This window comes from Anser cygnoides, chromosome 27 (assembly GCF_040182565.1).
Source record: "Anser cygnoides isolate HZ-2024a breed goose chromosome 27, Taihu_goose_T2T_genome, whole genome shotgun sequence".
In the NCBI taxonomy this organism is placed as follows: Eukaryota; Metazoa; Chordata; class Aves; order Anseriformes; family Anatidae; genus Anser; species Anser cygnoides.
The window spans coordinates 5,313,828-5,330,948 of record NC_089899.1 but is presented as its reverse complement, the minus strand read 5'-3'; the positions used below and the strand labels follow the sequence as shown (position 1 = coordinate 5,330,948).

The following is a 17,121-nucleotide window of genomic DNA, read 5'->3' as shown; positions in this document are numbered from 1 at the left end:
TCATTTTTCATTCAGTTAATCACGTGCCAAATACATAAGCTCTAATTAGCTGCGGCACGGCCAGCGTGGTGGGCAGGGGACCAGCCGGTGCCACCTGCCCCGGACGAGGCTCCGTGCGACCATGAAGTGTCCAACCTTCCAGCTGCGCGCGGGGACGTGCAGTAGTCTGCAGCTCCCTCTAATGTTTATGGCCTGTACAAGGCAGATGAAACCAGAGCAGGACTGAGCGGGACCCAGCAGGCTTCGCGCAGGCACCATCCAGGCATCCGGACGTTGTGTTTGCGAATTAAAAAAAAAAAAAAAAAAAAAGGCGACACTGAACTGCATGGAAGCAGCTCGGCCATCAAGGGGGTGTGAGTCTGTGGCACGCTGAGCAAATGGTGTGAAAGCAAAACCAACGCGGTGTTTTTGAAAGAGACTACGTCTGTATGCAATGCTCAGTTATCAGTAATACTAGAAATATTTCACAAAAGCAACATCCCTCTAAAGACTCCTATGCAGTCCTGCATGCACAGATTAGATGCCAGAAGGGACAATTACGACGGCCAGCTCTGAACCCCAGCATAGCTGTGGTTAGGGGAGATTCCCCATTTAGCATAACACAGCTTTAAAAAAAATGCAGCACAAACCTGCTGGTATGTTATGCAGCAGAAATAGGTATTCGATAACGTGATACAAAACCAGGTCGGAAGCGCTCGGTCCAAACTAGTGATGTAACGATACCGCAGTGATGTGCCACAGCGATTAATCTGGGAGATTCCCTCGGCTATATGAGGGTCTCAAAGCTTTGAAGCAATGCAACTAACATGTCTTTGTGCAGTAACAAAATGGTATGGCAAAGGCACGCAAAACAGAAGGGGAAGCCAGCGCACTGCCTTCCCGAGCATGTTGAATCAAGGACCACGCATTTGCTCTCACATGCACACACACCTCGAGGCGCTGAAGGGTTGCGTAAAGGCTCCCAAAGGGAGTTCAGGTGTACCAAAGGCTTCCGTCGGGAGCACAGTTTGATGGGGGAAAGTGGCCCCGTACATGTTTTTTTTTTAGGGTCCTAATTAGGGTTGGGCTTAGTGTTCTGGTTAGGGTTGTTTGGAAAGAGAGAAGGCGCAGAGCCCTGTTGTGTGTGGGGTTGAGTAAAGGCTCCCCAAGGGAGTTCAGGTGTACCAAAGGCTTCTTTTGGGAGCACTTTTTGATGGGAGAAACTGGTGATGTACATCATAATTAGTGTTAGACCACTAGATTGCTGGACTTGTCTTTACGTCGCCTCGAGGGTTCAACAGCAGGCTTGTAGGATACCCTAGAGGCTTCTAGATTTTAGGTAGAGTTCTTATTTTGCCTCTTGGATTCAAGAGGTTGCTCCTAGGGCAGCCTACAGTGTCCTGGGAGGCCTCTAGGGCATCCTAGGGGACACTGGAGGTCACTGAGACGTTTTACTTGGGAGCTAGAGGGCACTGGGTGGCCCTGGTAGACCTGTGGAGGATCTAGAGTGCAGAGGACCACAGGAGGCCTCCAGTGTGCTTAGGAGTGCACTAGAGAGCCCTGCGAGGCCTACAGAGGATTCTAGATTCCAGGAAGATTCCTTATTTTGCCTCTAGGGTTCAAGAGAAGGCTCGCAGTGCATCCTAGAGTGCCCTGGAAGGCCTCTAGGGCATCCTAGATGACACAGGGGGTCACTGGGAGGCTTTTTGGGGGGAAGTAGAGGACACTGGGTGGCCCTGGTAGACCTACAGAAGATCTAGAGTGCAGAGGAGGACCATAGGAGGTCTCCAGCGTGCCTGAGAGTGCACTAGAGAGCCCTGTGAAGCATCCAGAGGCAACTACAATCCAGGAAGAGTCATTATTTTTGCCTCTAGGGTGCAAGAGGAGGCTCTCAGTGCATCGTAGAGTGCCCTGGGAGGCATCCAGGGCATTCTAGTGGAATACTGGGGATCACTGGGAGGCTTTCCGGGGGAGCTAGAGGGCACTGGGTGACCCTGGTAGACCTGTGGAGGATCTAGAGTGCAGCAGAGGACCACAGGAGGCCTCCATTGTGCTTGAGAGTGCTCTAGAGATCCCTGCGAGGCCTCCAGAGGATTCTAGATTCCAGGAAGAGTCCTTGTTTTGCCTCTAGGATTCAAGAGGTTGCTTCTAGGGCACCCTAGAGTGCCCTGGGAGGCCTCTAGGGCGTCCTAAAGGAAACTGGGGGTCACTGGGAGGCTTTCTGGAGGAGCTAGAGGGCACTGGGTGACCCAGGTAGAACTACCCAGCATCTACAGTTCAGGGGAGGACCACAGGAGGCCTCCAGTGTGCCCAAGAGTGCACTAGGGAGTCCTGCAAGGCCTCTAGATTCCTGGAAGAGTGCTTATTATGCCTCTAGGGTGCAAGAGGGGGCTCATACGGCACCCAGCCTCACAGTGACCCCCCTTTTTCCTCTAGGATGCCTTCCAGGGCATTCTAGGGCATCCTGCGAGCCTGCTGTTGCCCCCTAGTGGGTCAACAGCAGGCCCAGCGCAATTTATGGTGCCGTATGAGAAACCTCCTGCACCCTAGAGGCAAAGTAAGACTCTTTCTGGAATATAGTGGCCTCTGAAGGCCTCACAGGGCTCCCTAGTGCACTCCCAAGCACACTGGAGGCCTCCTGTGGTCCTCCGCTGCACTCTAGGTCCTCTGCAGGTCTACCAGGGCCACCCAGTGCCCTCTAGCTCCCCCGGAAATCCTCCCAGTGACCTCCAGTTTCCTCTAGGTTGCCCTAGAGGCCTTCCAGGGCACTCTAGAATGCATTGTGAGCCTCCTTCTGAATCCCAGAGGCAAAATAAGTCCTGGTGCCAGCCATCGTGCTTTTGGCCTCTCTGACTGGCATGGAAAGGCAGCTCTGACCCTGCGGGATCAGGGTTGCCGTGGTGTCGTGACAGTCGCACACCAAGATACGACAGACCAGGCGGTGGGATCGGTCGCAGAGGAGCTGCTTGCTTGTCCAAGCAGGACAATGCCTGCAGTGCTGGGGGAGCAGCCCTGGTGTCAGCAGTGGCCCTGTTCCTCCGGGCTGATTATCCTGGGATAGCGGTGTCCTCGGGATGTGGGGAGCCCTGTTAGTAAGAGCATGGAGCCCCAGCCCTCTGTGTACCCCCTCTGTGCAGCCCCTCACTGCACCTGACTTTCCCCGCTCCGTATCCCAAACCCCCCTCTCCCCCAGGGACTCTTCCTTCAGCCCCGTACCCTTCTCTCTTGTGGAGCTGCCCCCATTCCTCATCCCCTGGTGGAGACCGCCCAGCCCTTCATACACCTAGAACGCCCCCCCGGGGGATCACACCCCTCAGAACTGCCCTCCTCACTCCAGAACTGCCCCCCACATCCCTCAGAACTGCCCCCTCCGAACCACTCCCTCACTCCAGAACCACCCCTTGGCCCTTCAGTATTGCCCCCTCACTCCAGAACTGCCCCCTGCTCTAGAAATGCCCCATGACCCCTCGGAGTTGCCCCCTACCCCCTCAGAATTGCCCCCTCACTCCAGATCCGCCTCCTGACCCCTCAGAACCGCCCCTCGCTGCACAACCGCCCCCTCGCCCCAGACCCCCCTCGCTCCAGAACTGCCCCCCGCGTTCCTCAGCACTGCCCCCTCGCCCCAGGACTGCCCCCTACCCCCTCAGACCTGCCCCCCCTGCCCGCTCAGAGCCACCCTCCCACCCCTCAGCGCCAGCCCCCTCCCGGGCCTGCCCGCCGGGGCCCCTCCCGCCGCCGCCGCCGCCCTCCCCTCCCCTCCCCTCCCCTCTCCTCTCCCCGCCCCGCGCCGCCGCCTCCACCGCCTCCGCTCCCCCCCCTCCGCCCCGTGGCCCGGCCGGCGGCGGCTCCGTGCCCCATCCATGCGCCGCTGCTGCCCGGCTCTCTGCATCAGCAGCAGCAGCAGCCGCGGCCCCGCCGGCCCCGCCGCCGGCCCCGCCCGCCCCGCCGCCGCCGCCGCCATCACCATCGCCGCCCCCCTCCCGCCCGCCGCCGTGTCCCGCCCGCCGCTCCTGGTGCTGGTGCTGCTGCAGCGCCGCCCCGCGCCGCCCGCTGCTGCGCCTCCGCCGCACAAAATGGCGGCCGGTGGGAGCGGCGGGGGCCCCGGGGGCCTCTCCTCCTCCTGCCCGCAGCCGCCGCCGCCGCCACCGGGCAACGGCGCCGCCGCCGCCGCCGCTTGCACCAACGGCGCCCCCCCGGCGTCGCCGCCCGGCCTCACCTACAACCAGTGCGGCGCCGCCAACCCGGCGGCGGGCGGCGGAGGCGGCGCGGGGGGCCCGGCGGCGGCGGCGGCGGCTCCGGCGGCGGCGGCGGCCGCTGCTGCCGCTGCGGCTGCGGTGGGGGGCACCGGGGGAGCCGGGGGGGCGGGCGGCCCCGGCGGGGCGCTGCAGCGGGAGCCGGTGTATAACTGGCAGGCGACGAAGCCGACGGTGCAGGAGCGCTTCGCCTTCCTCTTCAACAACGAGGTGCTGAGCGACGTCCACTTCCTGGTGGGGAAGGGCCGCGGCTCGCAGCGCATCCCGGCCCACAGGTGGGGGCGTGGGGCCGCGGCGCTGGGGGCGCGACGGGGGGCGGCAGGGCCGGGGGGGACCCGGCCGGGGGGGGGGGAGGGTTGTCTGCCCTCGGTTTGGGGAGGGGGGGACGCGTAGCCCCTGAGGGTGCCCCGGGCCTGGGGAGCCAGGTGTCCCAGGTGGGTTTTAGGGGGTAATGGGATGTGGGGGGGGGGGGGACCCAGGTGACCCAGAAGGGTTTGGGGGACACAGGCAGGCCGTGTGGGGCACCTAGATGACCCAGCAGGGTTTTTGGGGGGAGGAGTAATAGGCTTTGGAGGGGGCCGAGGTGACCCAGCAGGGGTTTGGGGGGGGGATAGTAAGCCCTGGGGGGGGACCCAGATGTTCCAGCAGTATTTTGGGGGGGGGGTATAATATGCCCGGGGGGGGGGGGGGGCGCAGGTGGCCGAGCAGAGTTTGCGGGGTGGATAATAGGCTCTGGAGGGGACCTAGGTGACCCAGCAGGGTTTCTGGGGGGGAGGGTAATAGGCCCTGGGGAGGGGACCCAGGTGACCCAGCAGGGTTTGGGGGGGCGGACACAGGTAGGCCCTGGAGGGGGCCCAGGCGACCCAGAAGGGATTTGGGGGAGGATAATAGGGTCTGGAGGGGGACACCCAGGCCCCACGAGGCCCGGCCAAGCTGTGGGTTTTGGGGTGGGTGCCCCCTCTGTGCTGCAGCCTGTGCTGGGGGCCCTAGGGGGCTGCTCAGGGATCGTGGCTGTGCTGGGGGGCGGGTTGGGTTTGCTGTGGAGCATCCGGGGCACCTTTTGGGGAGCGACGTGTCTCGGGGGGGTTTTACAGGGATCCTCTCTCCTGAAAGCAAACACAGGGGTCGGGTAACCGAGCTCAGGGACGTGTTCTCCGTGGTGCTGCGGTGGCCGGGCCCGGCTCTGTGCTGCTGCAGCCCCCAGCACCAGCCCCCAGACGGAGCCGGCATCGCCAGGCCTGTGGCACACCAGATCCCACCCGCGGGCCCTGTGCGTTGGTCTTTCACATGTTCCTGGCTGCATGTCTGTGCTTAGAGGTGACTGCTCCTCGGTTGGGCTGCCCGGTGTTGCATCGAACCTCTCTGAACCCTCAGATTGATTTAGTGTTCCTTCCTACGCTTGCCGCATCAGTGGACAGGGTCTGGTGTCTGGCTGTGTTTTCCCCTGAAGGGTAGGTGGGACAGAGGTGTGTTGGCAGAGCGGCCAGCAGAGAGAGGTGCAGCAGGGACAAACGGACCCCTGGGTTTCACTCGGAAGCAGTCCTTGTTTCTGTGGGTTATGGAGGAAAGGAGGAGTGTTTTGTCAACAGAGAAAGGGATTTGTGAGAGCAGTGAGAATGGAAGGAAGGAAGAGAGCAATGATTTGAGAAGGAAAATGTTGTGGCAGAAATTTGGTTTAAAAAATACAAGGTATTGAATTGTTGCTGAAGCCCTTTATTTTGGAAGGTAATCGCCACTACAAAACAAACCTGCGATTCTGAAAGAGCTGTACTGAGAATGACATCTGGACAGGAGGAAACCTGTGTATGTTCGTAAATGCTTAAGGCCAAGCTGCCATTTCAGAATTTGCAGCTCGGAGCTTACTGCTTGCTGAAAAGCTGGGGAGTTGTCCCCACCTGGGTAATTCAGAATGGACGTGGCTGATTGACATTCAGCGGCTTCTTGGGGCAGCTCCTTCGATTTGTAACAGAACTGCTGCATGTCACTCACAATCCCTGCTTCAGGGAGTACCTTCTGGTTTGCTCAGATGTACAAACAGCAAACGCAGGAGTCTTTCACTTGAGGGCAGGACCTGTTTTAATTGGGGATGGGGGAGGGCTTGTCAGTGTGCTCAGCAGCCGTGCTTGGCAAAGGGAGCCTCCCTCCAAGCAATTTCAGGCTATCGCTTTTCTCATATGTGCTTGTGCACCTGGAAGTTTTCCCTTCAGATTTCCCTTTTTTCTCTTTTTCTGTTTGAAGCACGCTTGTTCTGGGCCAGTTGGAATGTTGAGGGTGTCAGTTCTGCACTTGATAATTTGGAGCTTAATTAGTATTTGAGTATGCTTGCTCCTGTCCCGAGAACTAGGGTTGCTAGATAGGGAGGGGCAATGTTCAGCCAGAAATAAGTGGAAAATAAATGAAGCTAAAGAAAAAAAAATAGCCCCAAAGTGAAACGTTGCTTAATTGCTCTGAAATCCATCTGGAACTCTGGGTGGTGAAGGTAGAATAGAGTGTGTCATGCCGTGACATCCCACTTACGGATTATATAGATTTTAGTGAAACTTGCCTGTATGATATTACAGTTGGGATATCCTGATGATTCATGAAGTACTGTGGTTATTTCAGAAACAGAGAGCTTAAAATAAAACCGCCCAGACCCCTTCTGTGCTCAGCTCTCCCACAGCAGCCTAACAGCAGAAGATATTTTGTGCTGGAATTGAGTTGCAAAGCAACAACGAATTTAATTTGAGAGGCACCGTATTGCTTCAGCGGGCGAGGGCAGATGATGTACTTTGATGCTAGGTGCCTGAAATAGTGCACAGTTAACAGGTAAGTATTTCTACAATCTGGTTTCGGACCAGGCCAGGTATAAAGAGTGGCTACAGTAGGAGCATGCCCTAAATAGGGTTCTTGAACAGTGGCTGGTGATGCCTTGAGGAATGGTCTGCAATATCTTATTTTAAAACCTGAAACTTGTGGTCTTTAATATGGCGTGGTACAAATTGTCGGCTTTGGCAGTAACCTGGTTAGCACAAGTAATCTAAGAGCTGGACGTGATGATAGCTCAGCTCTTCTCTTGTCGGGCTCCTCAGAAAGGCGGGGATGGCGTGGCTGTAGGTGCGGGGAGCTGTGTGGCATAATGCCGAGCGATCGCGGGTCGCAGGTGGCGATGTCCTCGCGTGGTGGTGACAGGCAGGAGGCTTCCAAGAGCACTGTAGCTGTATGTTTAGGTGCTTTTAAGAGAGCCTGGCAAGTTCAGCAGTTCTTATAAAGCTCTAGAAACAGGGGACAGATACCTCACCAAGAGCAAACTGTGATGCTGTAATTGAAAGCTGTCTTTGCAGACAGATATCATAAGTGGCTGTGCTGGGCTTGACTGAAGGGTCTTCTATCCAAGCATCCGTCCTGGGAAGCATCCACAGCCCTGAGAAGATCAGGCATCCTCTTTCCAAGAGGCTCCAGACGCTGTGGAAATTGTTTGCGTACCCTGGAGCAAGCTTGGTCTCCACGCCGTTAGCCTGTTCCCTCTTGCTGCCGAATCGGCCGTGAAGGAGGCAGAACAGCCGTATGTTTTTTGATTCCAAGGCTAACAAACATCAGACTGAGCAGGCTGTTTTGATGCCACTTGATGGCAACGTGGCCAAGATCGATGCATTGATTGTGCTCGACAGTAAGACGGAAGTTGTTGGTTGTTTTTTTTTTTTGCCCTTTTCCAGACTGGCTGCATCATGCACATCAGTGAGATTAGAAACATCTAAACCTTGTCGGCCGGGAGCTGCACGGATGGGGTAATTATACGTGTTAATTGGACAGAAAACATGGCCCAAAATGGAACGGGGCAAGTGTACGGCGATGCACCCCTGCGTATGCTTCAGCCTGGGAGAATCACAGCTCGGAGACGGGCTGAGTTTTTTGGAAGCCTTTTCCAGGCATTTCCCTTCTGAGCTTGTCCCGTCTTTTCTTGGATGTGTATAAACCTGTCGTGCCTGCAGCGTCACGTGGCGGGCTGTACTACCGCCCGGCTCCCGGAGGTGTGCTTTGAAGGGCTTCTCCTTGTGGTCTTTGGACCTCATTTCACCTGGTGGCTCTGCTCCTTGCGCTGGAAGGATGCAGCAAGCGATCGTTGTTCATTCGCTTCTTGTCACCTAGGGCTTTGCAGAGCTCCCTCACATCACGTGTTGCTCTGTTCCCGTGTCAGCTCTTCTGATACAGGTATTTTAAGATTTCTCCGCAGTGGAGCGGATGGAGCAGGGAGGTGGTATGCAGTGGTGGGATAGTCATGGTTCTCAAATGGTTCGTTTCGATAACTGCCTGCAAAGGGGGCAGGACTGTTGGGTATACAAGTTAAGGAGGTGACAAGTGGCGATACCAAGGTGAGCAAGGAAGCAGTAAAAAAAACTGGTGGGTAGGAAGCTGTAAACAGAGTAATGAAGATGTTTTCTTGCAGGCTTCCAAAAGTCTTCAGAGTCAGCTTTGGATCTTCGTGAAGACAGTCAAATTATTCACCTCATCTGAGCTCCTTTGACTCTGCTTTTATTGCTGAAAGCCAGTTTACTTTGATTCTTACGTGTGCAGGGGAAATGATGAGGAATCAGATGTTGCTTTCTTAGTTGTTTTGCTCAGCTTCTGCTCATTTCTCTGCATCTTTTCAGTAGCTCACTTTGTTTTGCTACCACACTTGTTTAAAAATAACACTCGATGTTTGGATTCTTTCTTTGGCAAAGCTGGGACACTACGGGGAGCTTAGGGTACCTGCAGTTCCCTTTGGAGACTTGCGTAATTGCATCGGGCAGTGCTCCTTAGGGTCAGGGGAGAGCCCTGCGGTGCGCTGGTTGCTACAGTGCTTCAGAAAATAGGAGAAAAAAACTATCACATCTCTATTACTCTGCCAGTTTGGCATAATTGTTTCTTCCCTCCAAAACAAACCCAGCTCTCTCTTTTGCAGACCTGCACAGCTGGGGAAACAAATGTGTACGTGTTGCACATTCCTTCTTTTCCTGGAGTGCCTTCAGAATAGGTTTAAGTGTTTGTTTTAGCAAGAGTAAGGAGATGCCACGAAGAGAGGGATTTTCTTACCTTAGTTGCGTCCCTTTAATGTTTTAAGGAAACTCGAAAAGCTGTAGTCTTGCAGGTTTTTTTTAGAGTGCTGTGCATCTTTCTGGCACCTACTGGGATCCCTTTAGGGTTCAGCAGTGTGAAAAAAATCAAGCTGACTTGTCACTGAGCGAAATGGAAGCAAGGATTGGACAGCTTCTTTCAAATGAGTGCCCTTTTCAGAATGCTTCTGAAGGCTCTCCGCTAATTGAGGATGTAGACTGCGCTGGCTATGAAAATGAAAATTTTAGAGTGCAATTTATTTATGTTAATTTTTTTTTGTAGCAAATAATGCCAGCAACTGTCTTGCCACCGTCACTGCTTTTGTAAAAACAAGGAGTTTTGTTTCATCTGGCAATCCTAGTATTGTGAATGAGGTTTCTTATTTGTTCTTGACATTTTTCTTGGGAGTTGTTTGCTAGAAATATGCATGTGCATATTTTTTTTTTTAAACCAGTGTGGTTTGTCCCTAGCTCTCTTACCCAATTAGAAACAATACAACCCAGCTCGTCAGCCAAGCAGCCCATCACAGCAAACAAGCCTGGCACGTCTACAGCGCTTCTCCCTGTTGTGTCTATAGAAGGTCTCCTCTGAACGGGGGCAGAGTGAAAAGTGAGAAAATGAAAAATTTTAAATAAAATGTGGAGAGGGGAAAAGAAAAAGAGCTTCTGTGTCGCTTCCTACCATGGTAAAATCTAACCAAAGCTCCTCTGTAGTGATGGGCTTTTCCTTGGAGCCCAAGTGCCGGAGGTTTCTGTCTCGTGCCTTCTGTCACGTACGGTTTTCTGCCCCCAGTTCCAGATACTTCTCTCCATTGAAGCATGCTTCAAACTCTGCTGCAGCGAGAGCTGCTGAATTTTCTTCCTTTATAGCTGGAAGTGGTCGGAGTCATCGCTTCTACACTCTCGTCTCCTCCATGTCCCCATGCTCGTCGGCCAGGCGGGGGCTGCTGAGGTGGACCTTCGTGGCCCTTGCTTTATTTAACTTCAGGGAGCTGCGTGGTTGCAGCCACCAGGAACAAGCTGGTTTTCCTGGGAAAAACTCGTCTTCGAGATTTCAAACAATGGGAGTTCTCAGAAGTGCTTTTCTGAGGCACGGAGGCAGTAGCTTAGATATACACAGGCCTCTCGGCAGCTCCGTGGCTCCTCCTAAAACAGGAGCTGGTGTTTATCAGTGAGGGAAATCATCTTGTTTACATGGGAGGGCCGAAAGATTATTTTCGGTCTCAAATCTGTTTTGTGGGAATTCTCGCTTCCTATTTCTTTAGGGCTGATAAAAATGCCTTCCTCTGTTAATCGCCGTGTAAACTCACAGCAGCGTGCAGGGGGTTTGCAGGCACCTCATGGCACAGGTTTGCTGCCCGTCGAGGTCTGCCCGCCCTCTAGGCTGAGCGAGGAGCAGCTTTGGTGCCCACGGCTCCGCGGACGCCGCTGGCGCGGTTTGCGCGCGCTGCTGTAATGAAGGATTCTCTGGGGAGACGTGAGGAGGTGGGTGATGTGTAGTGACGAGTTTTCTGTAAATATTTTCTGTCCGTGACTGTGGGGAACCGCACCAAGTCTTGGGCTCTATTCGCCGGAAGAACTTGAATTCCTTAAGTTGCTGTTTCTTAATTTCTCAACCTCACAAGCGGCCGTAGGCTCCTACAAGGGCTTTGTAAAGCAGCCACGTATATTCTGTTCCACGACGCACAAAATCTCGTCTTTTGGTGAACCATTGCAATGTTGTATACCGCGACTGGGCTCAGAATGAAGTTCTTTGCAACTTTGGTGTTTTCTCAGTAAATGAAGGAAAGTCTGGCACTCCCTTCTCTTGCAAAACATTTTTGCTTTACCGCTATGAGCGATTTGCCCTCCCTGGGGGAGGCCTTGGGGAACAGCAACTAGCCTGGGATTTTTTATTTTTATTTTTTGCAAGTGAGTATGGTTTAACGTAAGCTTTTTGTTTGTTTATTTTTTTAATTTTAGATTTGTGCTGGCTGTGGGCAGTGCAGTCTTCGATGCAATGTTTAATGGTGGAATGGCCACAACGTCTACAGAGATTGAGCTGCCTGATGTGGAGCCTGCTGCCTTCCTAGCTTTGCTGAAGTAAGCTGCTTCTTCTAACACACAGCGTAACCGGAATGAACAGATTTATTGTAGAGAAGGGTATTTTCAGTGAAAGCAGTGAACCATTTTGTGAAGTGGAGATCGTTACGCTTCTAAGTAAAATGCCTCTTTGTTGATCTGTTTGAGGGTGTTTAAATGCTGGTGCTAAATCTCCCTTTTCTTGGGTAAAAGTCTAGATTAGCTGCTGCACAAAAATATCTGACTCGCTTCATCTTTAGGTTTACCAGCCATTAAATGATTACGCCCTCCCGCTGCTGATCTGCAGTATGGGCAAAAATAAACTTAGTTTGGTAAATATGTAGTTATATATAGTTCGGCCATGAAAATGCAGTGATACGGAGGGGTTCTGACGGGCAGTTGGCTTAAGTTCGCATGCCGGCCCTTTCGGTAAAGTTGATACCTGCTTAGACAGTGTCTCAACTTTTTTTTTTGTAAATGAATTGGTTTGATTTGATCCAAATGCTGTTAGAAAGAAGTGGGGAAAAGTAATCTTCTTAGAACTCCGTAAGTTACAAATATTTGGAGCTCAGTTTATGGGCATATGAGCAAGTTATAACAGGTAAGCGAGGGTGTGAAATCAGTGTCAGACATTCTGTGTGGTATCTCCCCCTGAGCATGCTTTATTCCTCTTTTGGAGAGCTGGTTTTGAATTTCCATTTCCAACATGCATTGTCAGTCTGCGTGCTGGGGGAAGGAGGAGGAAGGGGCTGTAACGTCCTATTCACTGATTTCTTTAAGCTTGGCTGGTGCCATATAACATCCAGCAGCAATCCTGAATGTATGCTGGAAAGTCATTGTCCCATTTCTATAGGATTTTTGTAACCTACTTCCCGGGGTTTCCAATACCGTGCTCTTGACATGTTCCCTGCTTGCTTCCTATTGGGAACAATAATTATATATAGCTTTGGCACACTTTTTGCTTTACCTTCAAAAAGTGCTTAGGTCATGACTGTGCTATCTTAGAAGGTTTTAGAATTGATCTTCATAGGATGATAGGCCAGAAATAACAGGGAGCCCATAGCCCCCTCCCCTTTGGCTCATTTTAAACCAGACACCGGCACATGGGGAATCCCTTCAACTGGCATATGACTCTTTAGCAGCTTGTCTCTGAGCATCTCTGTGGAGTACAGAGTTAGCATCTGTCTTTAAAACTTAGCAAGGCTAAAATATCGAGCGAATTAGAGGCAAAATCGGGTTGTTACCCTGCCAGTATTGAAATTTCAACAGTCACATAAAAAGAACAGTATGATCTTGGAAGAGAACAGTCATCTGAAAGGACTAAGATGATCTGTTTCAGTGGATTTCAACAGAAATGTTTATATTTTGTAAGAGGAATATTGTGTGGATTGCCACAGTGACTCTAAAGCTTGCAGTAATGCTACAGCAGTTGTGCCTGTAGTCCAGTGATATCTTAGGTGCTTAAATCTAGAACTGAACTAAGCTCATTGTTTAAAAGTGCCAAAGGAGGCATGGGTGTTGTTCCCGTAGGAAGCTTACCAAGCTCTACCAGTCCCTCAAAATGCTGATCCGAAGTGGAAGCTGCTCCTTATATATGTCCGTGGACTTGGTCTGGATCATGACCTAATGCTGCAGGATCAGGAGCTTATCAAGAGACAAACTGCCCATCCTGAACACTCAGCACAAGGCCCCTTCTGGGCACCAGGTTGTGTTTGTGGGCTAGGAGCCTTTAACAGGTCTGCTGTAACTGCAAAAGAGATCCTTTTTTTTTCTTTTTTTCTTTTTCCCCCCTTTTTTTTTAAAATAGTAACCAAAAGAACCATTTTGATTTTCTGAGGTCACAGTCTGAATCTTCTTTTAAACTATGCTGCGCTTTTTCACAGTTTGAGCATCTCTTCTTATCCCACTTAGCATACAGTTTAGACTACGGTAAAAATAGTTACTGATGTAGTCATTGCAGTAAATGAAACTAGTTGTTTTTTGCACAACTATGTTCTTTTAAGCTTGTAATAAACAGGGTTGTGTAGTGAAAGTAGAACTGGTGAAGGGATGTGTGCAAAACACATTTGTGAGCCAGTGGCTTGATGCCGTTATTAACGGACGCTCTAAAGCGACACAAAAACCTGCTTTCGGTGGCACTGAGAGCGGTCCCTGTCCTCCGAACCCCTCTGTTTCTGCATCCTGACCCTCGCTGTTGCTGGAGGACCAGGAGCTCCGTGGCCGTGCTGCAGCCAGTCCCCCTGCAGGAGAGCAGCCCTGTAGCTGCGCGAAGCCTGCAGGACCAGCTGCAACACGACGTGCTCTTGTGCCTCCCCAGGCCACTGGAGAAATGCAGCAGAAGAAATGGCTGGAGTTTCCAAAATCGCCCGTGGAACAGGAATGCCAAGCCCTGCTAACAGGCTTAATACTACGTCTCTGTGCTTAAAGCCTGCTTGGTGCCTTTCAGACCCTGATCGCAAATGCTTGACTGGTTAAAGGAAAAACAGTAAACAAAAACTCTGCATGGGATTAGGACTGACATCAAATGTGTAACTGTTTTTACTGAATTCAGCCTGTCAGTTCCTGTTGTCTCTAATCAGCATGCTTGGGTATGAGGAGGCTCGGGCAGGCTTCCTATGAAGACCTTTGTTTTTCCATGCGGTATGAATGTGCGTCCTTGTTTTGGCCTAACAGTGAAGGCTGATGCTTTGCTAGCAGCGTGGCAGTCCTTGTTTTTCATCGTAATTAACTCTTGCTTTACGCCTAAGTTATATTTCTTGCTGTATTTTAACACCTGTATAATGGAACAAAACTGTTTTAACAAAGATTTAGCATATAAAGCGGAGAGATGAGGGGAAGTGGCGCACGGGTAAAACATCTCTCATCTGCAGTAGATGTAGATGTTTGATTGCTTCTGATAACTTTTGAATTGGAACTAAAATAATGGAGCCTCTCTTCTGAAGTAGGCAGGCAGAATTGAATTTTTGTCCTTGTTTAGTGTAACTGAACAGTTGAAAATTTTAATTCACAGGCTGCACTTGGCCAGAGAATGCTCCAGTCCAGTGTAAGTGGCTGGCTAAGCAGCTCACTGGCTGTGGGGATGTGAGGCAGTTTGAGTTGCTAGAACAGATATTCATTCTGTTTTATTCATTAAAAGTTATGCCGTAAGGAGTGGTTTTTCATAGAATCATAAAATCAGTCAGGTTGGAGAAGACCTCTAAGATCATCCAGTCCAACCTTTAACCTAATACTGCCAAGTCCACCACTAAACCACGCTGCTAGGTTCTGCATCTCCACGTTTCTTGAAGACCTCCAGGGATGGTGGCCCAACCACTTCCCTGGGCAGCCTGTTCCAGTGCTGCACAACCCTTTCAGTAAAGACATTTCCCCTAATATCCAACCTAAACCTTACTGGCACAACTCGAGGCTATTTTTGTTTGCTTGTTTAAAAAAAACAACAAACAACTAGAATCAGTAGGAAGGATGTAAAAACTGTTCCATCTCTCAAAAAATGGGGCCAGGCTGATGGGCAGAAGCACAAATAAGCTTTTATGAACTGCAAGGGATTTTTTTTTTATACCTTGTTATCTTACTGGCTACATCAGAGCAATGTTTGTTTGTATGCTTTCAGATTTCTTTATTCAGACGAAGTTCAGATTGGACCAGAGACTGTTATGACAACGCTTTACACAGCTAAAAAATATGCGGTTCCAGCCCTGGAAGCTCATTGTGTGGAATTTCTTAAAAAAAACCTCCGAGCAGACAATGCATTCATGCTGTTAACACAGGTGAGCTTGCAGTCATTTGGATTAAATTTCTTGAGTGACGTCCGTCAGAATAAGAAAATAGAAGTTTTCTGAGTGTTAGAGAGTTGATTGTCCAAAACGGAGCAGTTCTGTGTCTTGTGCTTTTTGATTTTTCTTACAGGAATGTAGTGCTGATGAGCAGGTTCGTATGAGGAACAATAAGATACAGCAAGTGTTGCTGCCATTTCAGCTCTGCTTTTTGTTTTGGTGTGGCAGGAGATTCCATCCAGTGTGTGAACTGGGGAAGAAATTAACAGGATGGAAAAACTTCATCTGCCAAGAAGAAAAGTGAAATGAGAGGATTTTCACTTGTTTGGGTTCAGGACTTTCTCCGTGCAAAGCTTACTTCATCTGACTGGCCAGACACTCTTTGAAGGGCTGTTTTGCAATAGTTTCCCCCAGAATGGGGATAAAAGACAATGCAACTCCTTCAAGAGCGCTTTGGTTGGCTAATTTGCATAGGAGAGGAAATGGCCACTACCTGTTAGAGATAACAAAGTGATCTCTTCCTCAGCCTGCTCCAGCTAACCCTGTTGCCGTACAGGAGGCATGCAGACATGGAGTCGCAGTACAACCGTGTTTCTCGACTCAGGTTGACTGCATGTCCGTGTGCCCTTCCCTCTTATCTGGGGGTTGGGCTGGTCTCTTTGCGTTTGACTCTTTTAAGTAGCAAACTGGAAGCCAGTGTTTACTGCTTCTGCTTATTTTGGAGAAGATCAGGTTTGCACTCAGGTTGATTAATCTAGCATCACTATCCTTCCTGTTCCTTGGCTTCATTTTTTTTTCTTTCTGGTCCCTGCCACCCTCTCTGCTAACAGCTGACATACCAGTGACTTCCACGGTGTAGCCATGCTGTCACCTGTGCATTGCAGCGTCTGTCACATTGCCAGGGACACCCTCTTCTGGGTGGTGTAGGAACAAGAACCGAACATGCATTGTGGGCGCTGAGTTTTTCCTTCAGGGAATGGACGTACTTTTGACTAGCTCTGGGGAACTGTTTCTGATCAGCCTGCTCAGGAAAGCTGCCGTGATTTTTGATGTTAAAGAAACCCTGCAGAAGAGTCTTCACAGATGCCCTGAGTTGGGAACCAGTGCACTGAAGTGGTCTGGCTCTGTGAGGTTGTCCTCCCTTGCCCAGTATAGCTGGCTGCCGGCTCTTTTCCTCCTTGTCAGGAATATAAGCATCTTTCAGGCTGTGACTGTGGTTACTGCATCAGTGGCAGTGTCCCCCTGCAGTTTTTTTTGCAAAGCCTGAAGCAGTGTTGGCTCAGAGCAGCTGAGCTCTTTGCTTGTTTGCTGTGATTAGGCTGGGATTTTATATGAGTTTAAATATTTGGATCAGGTTCTCAAAGTGGTTCTACTTTACACTGCCATTGTAGATACTCTTGGCTGCTGAGGATTCAGCTTCGGCTGCATTAAATGTCTAATGCTTGAGTGTAAAATACTGTCTCTTTTAACAAATGTTTTTTTTTTTTTTTCTTTAAAAAAACTTGGCTCTTTTCCACATGCCATAAATGGGTGAGGCAGCCTCTGATACATGGGGGGAGCCACATTCCACTTCGTGGGAAAGGTTTAAGATTTAAAGGTTCTTGCTTGGGTAATAGTAGCCAAATTTGCACTCCCATCTGATTCACCGTGGGACAATTGTAACTCTTTGGCTGCAGCGGTCTTGATCTTTGGGCTCTGCAGCCTGAAATCTGAAAGATCGGGAGCTGTTATCCAAAAGCTGAGAAGCAATCTCTCCTACTGACTTCAGTTTTGAAGAGGCATCCTGTGCTTGCCATCACCTGATGAGAATTAGACACACAAACTGTTTGGTGGTATTCCTTATGTACGGATTTTGTGGCATGGTGTCCCTCCACAACCTGATGTCTCAGGTATGGCAAGGTAGCATTTAGGTTTGCAGTAACTTCTTTACAATTCACAAAGTTCCTTTGGCAAAGCAAGAAGGGGTACTAGTTTTTCATG

General features: G+C 50.9%; 1 protein-coding gene and 1 long non-coding RNA gene across 4 annotated transcripts in view; one reads left to right on the top strand and one right to left on the bottom strand.

The window, feature by feature from the left end:
• Positions 1 to 4,327, bottom strand: LOC136787023 (uncharacterized). Its single transcript, XR_010826784.1, has 2 exons — positions 4,196 to 4,327; positions 1 to 3,065 (listed from the first exon to the last, which is right to left on the bottom strand). It is a non-coding gene; the product is annotated as an uncharacterized lncRNA (long non-coding RNA).
• Positions 3,825 to 17,121, top strand: part of BTBD2 (BTB domain containing 2) — a 25,806-nt gene continuing 12,509 nt past the window's right edge. For all 3 annotated transcript variants that reach the window (XR_010826783.1, XM_066984044.1, XM_066984043.1), the window contains exons 1-3: positions 3,825 to 4,507; positions 11,270 to 11,389; positions 14,979 to 15,135. Coding sequence is in view for 2 of the 3 variants with exons in the window: in XM_066984044.1 (XP_066840145.1) it covers positions 3,840 to 4,507; positions 11,270 to 11,389; positions 14,979 to 15,135 (945 nt within the window). In the remaining variant the exon portion in view is untranslated. The remainder of the gene's footprint in view (positions 4,508 to 11,269; positions 11,390 to 14,978; positions 15,136 to 17,121) is intronic.